Here is a 9,358-nt window from a genome sequence, read left to right on the forward strand (position 1 = left end):
CGCTCTTGAAATTAAAATGCTCCTCTGAGAACAAGACAATTCTCTTACCGCTTAATATATCAACATGCCCAACATGCAATTTTTTTAATGTCTTTAAAAACCGAAGTGAACACTGAATATAATAAATAAATAAATCTAACAAAATATACAAATATGTTTACTATTAATATTACTGTTGAATATTAAGACAGGAATGACGAGGAATGTTTATAACAGAAGACAGACTGGTTATTAATCATTAATACAAAATAAGGAAACGTTTTGAAAGTGAAAAGTGAATCTTCCAGTGTGGAAATTGTGGCACGGAACTGATGTACCCGGACGACAAAAAGTGGCGGACATGTGTAGCAACAACATACCAACTGAGTTTACTGAAACATGTCTGTAACTAACACAACGTTTTTATAACATGGCGCTTGTTTAATGCTGTTGTTTGGAAACTAGCGACATGATGTAAATTCGTAAATATGTCCGAAGCTGCTTTTGAGGAAGTTTCCGTTTTATCGTCCATTTACTGCGGTGAAGGAGAGTTCCAGCTCATCCAGGAGTCTGGTAAATAAGTTCACCTTTCCCTCTAAACACCGCTAAACTGTACAAATTGACCATGGCATAACAATATGAAGCCTAGTCTGCATGCAACTATTAAATCCAAGTTTCCAAGTAGCCTACTTGTATGCGAACGTTACATGATGATAACGAGACAAATATAATAGTTTTATAATGAACAATGTCACGTTTCCCCTTGAAAGGTGAAATGCCGCCAATACACAGTAAAATAAAACCAAGACTGTTTCAATTGATGTAATCTCAATGATCAGATTCTATGTAGGGTCAGCTGTTTCTGATTAATTCACACTTTAACTTCAACATGACATTGACAATAACAAAAGCCGTCCTCTAACTTGTAATCTGTTGAAGAAAAACAATATGAATATAAGACTTGAGAAAAAGAAATGTAACTCTAACTGTTTAGTGTCAAAGTAATGCAGCAACATCACTCTGTTTGCCCTCTAGCTCAGGATGGGCTCATGGTCCAAATCAACAGCAATGTTGGAGGAGAAAGAGGGCTGGACGTAAGACTGTTGTTCCATCTGCACCCCCACTACCCTTCCTGTCCCCCGTCCATCTCCGTCTCTTCCACTGGTCTTTCTAGGACTCAGTGTCACAACATCAGACAGAAGCTGCTGGATCAAGCTGCAGCTTTACCTCCAGAACCAATGGTTCATCAGCTAGTGGAGTGGTTGCAGGTAAATTAACTTAAATGAGCTGTACATTTGAAAATCTAGCTGGTTATATATAATGGAACAACAGTAACTCAAACACTCATTTGATCTGTGTTGAAATAGCAGTCTACTGAGGTGAAAGAGAACTGCAGCGCTCATGAGGAGGACGACAAAGAGAGGGAAAAAGAGGAGGAGTGGATGACAGTGCTGTCGTTGGACCACATCCGATCTCGGAATCGTTACATCAGTCTGCTGGAGCGATGGACCCAGCAGCTGCAGCTCACTGGGAGGTTATTACTGGGACGTAGTATACTGATTATCTTGCAGGGAGCCAGACCTAACATCAAGGTACCACCCCTCACGCTCACTGTCTCACAGACAATACTTCTTTTCATGTAGGTCTTGTTCACAACATGGTAATAGTACATAGCTGTATTGCACAAGTGTATGGTCTTGTGAATTGTACGATTTATTGAATATGCACTCAAAAACGTACATTACATGTAAAACAGGCCAAGTTTATCACAAGAATATGTCATTAAAAGTTTTGTTTTGTTAGTCCAATAGTCCAAACCCCCAAAATATTGAAATCACCATCATTTTCATATAAAAGCAGCAAATATTCACATTTGAGAGTCTCAAACAAGGGAAGGTTTGGATCATTTAAATGATAAATTGATCATCAGAATAGTTGGACAGTTTGAGACTGTCCTCAAAGTGCCCCAAAACATGTTTAGTTTCAGGCGACAGTGCCGTCTAGTGGCCGACAGTAGTCACACAGACAAATCCTATCACTGGGGTACAAGTAATGTATGATTGTAAAATTTTGTCTGGACTTGCAAAAAGGCTGTTCATATGGCCCACAATCATAGAACACCTTGCTTAAGCCAGGACGAGTGCCCCCAAAACTTTTCGTTATTTCTAGCTTTGTAACTCTCCAACATTGCAGCTCTAGTTACACTGTGCATATGTTGTTCCTAAATGATATGACACCATTTCACCCCATGACCTCTTCTCTTTTTAACCTCTTTAGAGCAACAGAGAAAGTCGTGTGACATTATTATAGAGTGACATAGTCTGCAGACAGAGGGGGTTGCGGTGGATGGATCGGGCAACAAAGCATCGGAATTAAACACCAGAGCACTGTTCATTTCCTGTTATAAAATAATAGTCAATGTTGGTTTTAAACCATGAACAGGATGCACAACAGTTATACAGAGCCTAGCACAAAGAAAAGCTGTGGGCAAAAATAAGTTATTTGTTATTTATATTTAATAATTAAAACACAGAACAGGCAAATAAAATTCCATCTACAATAGGTGACCAATGTTTGACTTATCCCAACAGTCTACATCAGAGGTCAGGCTACCATGTAAGTAATCAGATCATGAGCAGGTCAAACTTCAAGACCCCTATCAAACTGAACATCTGACAATGGATGATTTAGTCGAAATTCAGACTGATTTAGAAGCCAGAGCTAACCAAGGTGGCTGAAACAATGTCCAATTTAGGAAACAAATGTATCGCAATGATAAATGCAGTAACAGTACATATGCCGAAGACAGTGTTTCTTGTACTTCCGTTTTCTACTACAGTAACTTGAAATGTGAATGTTCTGCTGTTGGTCCAGTCATGAATGAACGACTCCTTGGAATGTATTGTGACTGTTGTGACTGTAATCATGGCTTTTCAGGAGTTTTGTCGCCTTTTGAAGACTGTGAAGGTGGATGTGGATTCTTCAGGCAAGAAATGCAAAGAGCGGATGATGAAGGTTGTCATTGAAAGCCCTTTGTCTTCCTCCTGTGGACATGGGTATGTATCACAGACATATGGCTCTGCTGTAGCAGACCATAGGAATGATACAGGGTCTCTGCAGGTTTCAACAAGTCAAATTTAAGACTTTTTAAGACTTTTTAAAGACCATAATGCATAAAATGTAAGACCCATTTCACATCCATACTGGCAAAACATGTGGAACAATAATTGCTGTTTGAAAGTGTTTGCTGCTGGCATTTTATGAGCGCTTTATGTTTTTCTGAATTGCCGTGGGATTCCACTGCCTTGATGCCCAATGTTCCAAGTTTCAAAGTTTTCTTGCAGGATGAGGCAGCGTGCCTCAAATATGTTTCCATCCACCGGCTTCAACCATGTATTAAATCCAATCCAATCCACTTTATTTATAAAGCACGTTTATAGCAAACACAAGGTTTTCTAAGTGCTGCACAAAAACACAATACATAGATAACACAATAAAAGCACAATAAAAAAGATAAGTAGACAATAAAACACTGAAATACAATCGGATAGAATAGAATAAAAATAGAATAAAATAAAAATAAATAAAATGCACTGCCCGCACAAAATAAAATATGCATGTATACACATAAATTCATAAAATAAACAATCATAAAATCAACACTCTACGTGGTGTATAAAGCCAACGAGAAGAGGTGGGTTTTAAGAAGAGATTTAAAATGAGACAGTGAGGAAGTAAATTGTTCTTTCTGGAGCCACAAATTGTTGAACTTGCACTTACCTATCTTATACAAGTAATTTGGCTTTGCTGTGGGCTTGGCTTTGCCTGTAACACACCACAGCGCGCGCACAGCATGCTAGCTGGTTGTGCTCGATAAATTGTGACCGGGCTGCAAAGGTGCTAAACGTTAGTTCCATTTTTAGCTATGTTATAGTGTCCTCAAAAATCAAAACATTTAAAAGTGAGACTGAAGTTTATGCATTTGTTTTAAATAAAAGTAATGTTAATACATTAGACCTTTCAAAATTGTATTCAAGACATTTCATGAGATTTTAAGAGGATTTTACACATTTTATGGCCTTAAATTCAAATGAGTTGATTTTAGATGTTTTAAGACCCCACAGATACCCTGTAATAATAACTTCCTTAACACTTGGTGTTGGATCTGCAGCTCTCATATGGATTCTCTCTGTTTCTGTCTCCTCAGTCTCCAGGGTTTTGAAGTTAAGAACTACGAGTCATTGCCAGAGCTGACCGCAGCCTTCCAAGAAATCCACATGACTGAACTATTTCAGCAGATTCTGCCATCATTAAGTGACTGACAGCACACAAGTTACCATGGTGACCACTGTGACCACCAGTCAGGCCTAAAGTCTGTTTCTCTCGTTGCTGTATAAATGTTGAAAACAACAATCATAATCCATCATTACCATATTCACATTAGGCCCTCAGCTGAGGCTGGTTAATGATTCATCTGTCTGCTCATATCTCCATGAAGGTTTAAATCCCATTTATATGCTTTTTTTTGAGTGAATAAATTAATATTTCTGTATTTCTATACAGCACATAGAGTACACAATTTCAACTACACAAACATTATTAAACATTATATTATTATTACATATTGGAATATATTATATATAATATGTTATTTCTGGCCTACATGATTCTTGCAACTTAACATAAACCAGTAATTGTTTAACACATTCATAATAAGTTTGTGTTGTTCTTTTAGTCAGCGCCTGAGAAAACTACGCCTACACAGATCGCAGACTATCGCAGGGCTGACGTATAGATACAGACAATCACGCTCTCAGTCCAAAAACATGGACTTAGGCTTAATCGGTGACTCTAAACTGCCCATAGGTGTGAATGAGAGCGTGACTGTCTGTCTCTATATGTCAGCCCTGCGATAGTCTGGCGATCTGTTCAGGGTGTACCCCGCCTCTCGCCCAATGTCAGCTGGGAAAACTACATCACACATGTATTGCAATGAATTGTGGGTTATTACACCAGTACAGTCTGGAGAAGTCTGAACTTCAAGTGGACTCTTTGGAAAACTGCAGAAAGTCCACTTTGTTGCCTCTGTGGACAGGATGAGTTGTGGATTTGGACAGCCATCAACATTCACAGACTTCCAGGGAACGCACTCACAATGTCTGAGATTCCAGGCATTTATTTATTTATTTATTTGTACAGTTTAAAGATACATGGACAAAGGACTGAGCAGCTGGACTGTAAAAACAGATGCACACAGAAGGAGCTGACTGCCAGAATTCCAAGTTAAATGTAAAGCCTCCTCCAAATACCTATCTCCAACACAATGCTATAACTGCTGTAGCATTGGCTCAACAGCAGACACAGTGACTGGTGGTTGTAACGCAAAAAAAAACATGGTTTCTTTATTGCTGATGTGTATTTTGGCACTTGATTTAATTGTCATTGATGGACTGATTGGCTAGTTTGTAATAGGTCAAGGGGAACACAAATTGGACTGAATCTATGAAGTAACAATCTTTTTTTCCCTTGGTCCAAACCAAATGAACCAAACTACATGTGAGAATGTATCCTTTAGATCTTCGCTGTACCTAAACTTAACCACGGAAAGAGAAACACCTCAAAAATATTTGTACTTAATGTATCTTCAGTCCTAATAGCTGCCGCCAATGAGACATTCCATGAAATCAGATAAAAAATTCAATAAAAGGAGAATATTGGACATCGCGCAATGATGCAGCAAAGTAAGGAGGTATTGTGATTTACACTACATTACTTGTAAACAGGTATTGAGAAAAGTATTCCTTGAATTTTTTTTCCAAAATGTTTTCAGACAAGTTGCCATATTTCTGAATTGTGCTGCACATCTGCAGATACAATGCAGTGTATGGCATTTACGGTGACATTAGGGTGGTATCCCTATTTGGGCATGAACAGCATTTTTGATCCGTTTCCTGTGTCCCGCATATTGAGACAATGTGCCTCATTTTGAAACTATCTAACTGGGTTTGGTCAGCAGAAAGCCCTTCTCAGAGGGTTTTTTTCCGACTGAAATCCAAAGATGATTTACAGGCAGACTGCAGCACTCCAAATCTTACAGATCAGCAGACTGTGGTAGTAAGCTAGCCCTGGTAATTTTCCAGACTTGGAGATTTGGGGAAAAAATGGCCATATGGTCTTACAAGAGCAGCCAAAAGTAAAGTTTTCATTTTTTTTAAGTTACAAAGACAACATAAACATTTAACTGTTAACCTGTCAGACTACCTGTCAACACTGGTAACACTCAAATCTACTATGTGTTGGGCTGTGGTCACCCTAAGAGGCAGACAAGTGTCTCTTTCTTCTGTCTCTTTAAGTAGACCTGGTCCTATGAATTTTGATAACCTTTAAACATTTAATGTGTGATACTGTTATGGTAAACTGTCATAAACTTTTTTTAAATTTAAGTGTATTGTTTCAGTTCATATCCTGTTTCATTGTATATATTCTTTAATGTGAGTTTGAAGAAGTTAACTAAAAATGGCACAGTAAGGCAAGGCTGGGCTAGTATTCAGAAAAGAGTTATTGTTGGGGGTACATCAATAATCCATCTCAGTGACTTAATCAATACCCCAAATCCATTTTATTATGTAATTATTCACTTACTTTAGACATATTGGAATATATTTCCAAGTATCCAGTAGATGGTGCTGTCCATTTAGATGTTACTCTTGTGACACCATATGGCCATAAACAACATGATAACAGAACCATCAGAGACAACAACAAACTTCTACCTGTTTGTCACCTTGAAAGACATCATACTTGTTACTGACAGCTCTGTAAGCCACTTCAAAACACGTATTCTACACAGTGACATAAAGTCTTCATGTTGTACTGGTAGTTTGGTGTTTGACAGGCAATGAGGAGCACCAGACGGCAACCTCTTGGTCTGAGCAGCGAAGCAAACCCGAAGTGGCTTGAACCTGCAATCTTTCAAAAATCCAACAGGGGTCACCAACAGCAGTTGCAAAATAAATCTGGTCCTATCTATCTCAATACAAAATGAGACAGCTCCTCACTTAATTTAATACCTCAGAAAAAAATCTCCTGGCAACATTATGGTTGCCACTCTGACCCTTTCACCTTGTGTTTTCAGTTCATGAAAGTTTATTTGACGCTTTTTTCATGTAAAAATGTCTTGTTCGGTTGTACTAAAAGACACTCCAGGAGTCATTCATTTTGTACGGTAAATAAACATTTTGTTTTATTGTTAACAGTTAATTTTTAGATGCACCCGTCCTCGTGCCTCCTCAGTCCAAATATGGTCTCTCCCGGTTTCAAAAGACAAAGATTGCGACAGCCATAACGCCAAACTTGGAGTTTCAAACGGGTCTATGAGGGGGACACAGAGACCTAGTTCTGAGTGTAGCTGCAGCCTTGTGCTCACTCTGCTAAAGACAGTGTTGGAAAAAGTATTCAGATCCCTTACATAAGTTATTGCACTAATACCACACTGCAAAATTAAAAAGTAAAATCCTTCATTCAAACTTTCAATCATCAATGTACTCAAAGTCAATCAAAAGTAAGAGTACTTGTTATGCAGAATGGACTCATTCAGATTGTTATCTAAATTCTTTATATAGTATTAGACTATTTGTAATGATGAATTTATGTAAGCAACATTTTAATTTTGTAAGATAGGGCTAATTTTTAACTACTTAATATAAGTTATGAGTTTTTATTTAAAAATGTGTGACGGTCCCCGTCTAGTGTTGATGTGCTGATGTGGTCGATCAGTTTCTCCTATGTGTCCTTGAAGGTACCATCAGCAGATTGCAGATTTGGAGCACCTGGTTCAGGCGCTCCTAAAAGGATAAAAAACCCAGTTTCAACGCTGCTTTCATTCTCTCTCGGCTGCATCCCGCCACTTCATATTGCTCACACATCCACATTTACATTACTGATATTACTGACTTACACACTTCACATTTGTACTTATCACCACGGTTGTTTAAGTTAATTTAATAAATTCATTAATTTCTAGACATCCTTTGTGTCCTGTTCCATATTTGTCATAGCCTAGGAGCCGGGTTATGACAAATGTCTAATCACTTTAAATGTATCATTTTTATTATGTTAAATCTTGACCTGAAAAGTAACTAAGCTGGCAGTTAAATGTAGTGGAGTAAAAAGTACAATATTTCCCTCAAATATTGTACTTGGGGTATAAGTATAAATTTACATAAAATGTAAATTCTCAAGTATGAGTAAAGTACACGTACCTCAAAATTGTACTTGTAAAACATTTTAAAAGGTCAGGGCTTGTGTAAATGTACTTAGTTATATTCCACCATCTGTGGGTTCAAACAACAAGAATTGTGTTCATTTGATCCTGTTATATCTCTTAACAGTTAAAGAACCTCCATTTTCAACGCATAGAGATGCAAATAAGCCTAATTAAAATAAAACCCCTGCATGAACAGGTTCACTAACAGTTGGATTTTCTGCTTTGTAGTATCCAGCAGTTTGCCGACGTTGACAGCAAGAGAGATACTGAGTGACTGAATAATCAGGATGGTCCTGAGATCATGTGTACAAACCTTTGTTAGAAATGATGGATCAAAGGGATTTTACAGTAGGTGGAGGCGATATTGAATGACCGACCCATTACAAAGGTGTCATGACATCATATATATATATATATATATATATATATATATATATATATATATATATATATATATAAATAGTTTCAGAAAAGAATAAAACTGTTATAACTGTGAAACAGACTGATAGTGTATGTTGAGAAGATGTTTACTGCCCAGGCATAGTAAAAGCATTCTGTTGCAATTTATGACAGGCTTAAGTACATATTTAATCTCATTTTAATGAAATTGGTTGCCCTTGTTTACATATTGAATGGACTTCCCTTGAAAAATGTGTTTGATATGAAATATGTCCTCAGCTGAGCAGTTGACACAGAGAAAAATAAGAATAAGACAGAACCTCCCCTGTTCCATAAGGAGAGGTTTTTTTTAATCACTACCAGGAACAACATTAACACACTGAGATGAGAAACAGATGAGTGAATTCCAAGTTACACACCAAGAGGATGTAAAAAGAAAACATTGCAGTTCAGTTGCTTCATCTGAAGAATTTAAACCTCAGGTCACTCACCAGTTTACAGCTGTTGTGTGTTTCCTTTTAACACTGAAGGCTGTAATATGTGTGATTGACTGCTTGCCAGGATCTTGTGCTTTCACTGTCCATCCTCAAGAATTTTATTTTTGTGTTTGATTCATTGTACATCTTGTTGTTTGCTTTGTTCCATGATGTTAGTGGTGTTTCAGTATTGGCATTTCAACATTTCTGTTTACACTTTACACTTTCTGTTTATCAG

At 37.5% G+C, this 9,358-nt stretch overlaps 1 protein-coding gene across 2 annotated transcripts; it reads left to right on the forward strand.

Annotated features, from left to right (window-relative positions):
* Nucleotides 1-233: 233 nt before the first annotated feature.
* Nucleotides 234-6,422, forward strand: rwdd3 (RWD domain containing 3). Of its 2 annotated transcripts, none has more exons than XM_059345557.1 (5): nt 234-552; nt 1,015-1,247; nt 1,350-1,571; nt 2,917-3,035; nt 4,187-6,422. In XM_059345557.1, the coding sequence occupies exons 1-5, from the start codon at nt 468-470 to the stop codon at nt 4,299-4,301; spliced, it is 774 nt and encodes a 257-aa protein (XP_059201540.1). In that variant the 5' UTR covers nt 234-467; the 3' UTR covers nt 4,302-6,422. The 2 variants fall into 2 exon arrangements, with proteins under 2 accessions (XP_059201540.1, XP_059201532.1); XM_059345549.1 differs by having other exon boundaries at nt 242-552; nt 1,347-1,571.
* The last annotated feature ends 2,936 nt before the right edge of the window (nt 6,423-9,358 follow it).

Source organism: Centropristis striata, chromosome 2, assembly GCF_030273125.1.
Source record: "Centropristis striata isolate RG_2023a ecotype Rhode Island chromosome 2, C.striata_1.0, whole genome shotgun sequence".
NCBI classification, from domain to species: Eukaryota; Metazoa; Chordata; class Actinopteri; order Perciformes; family Serranidae; genus Centropristis; species Centropristis striata.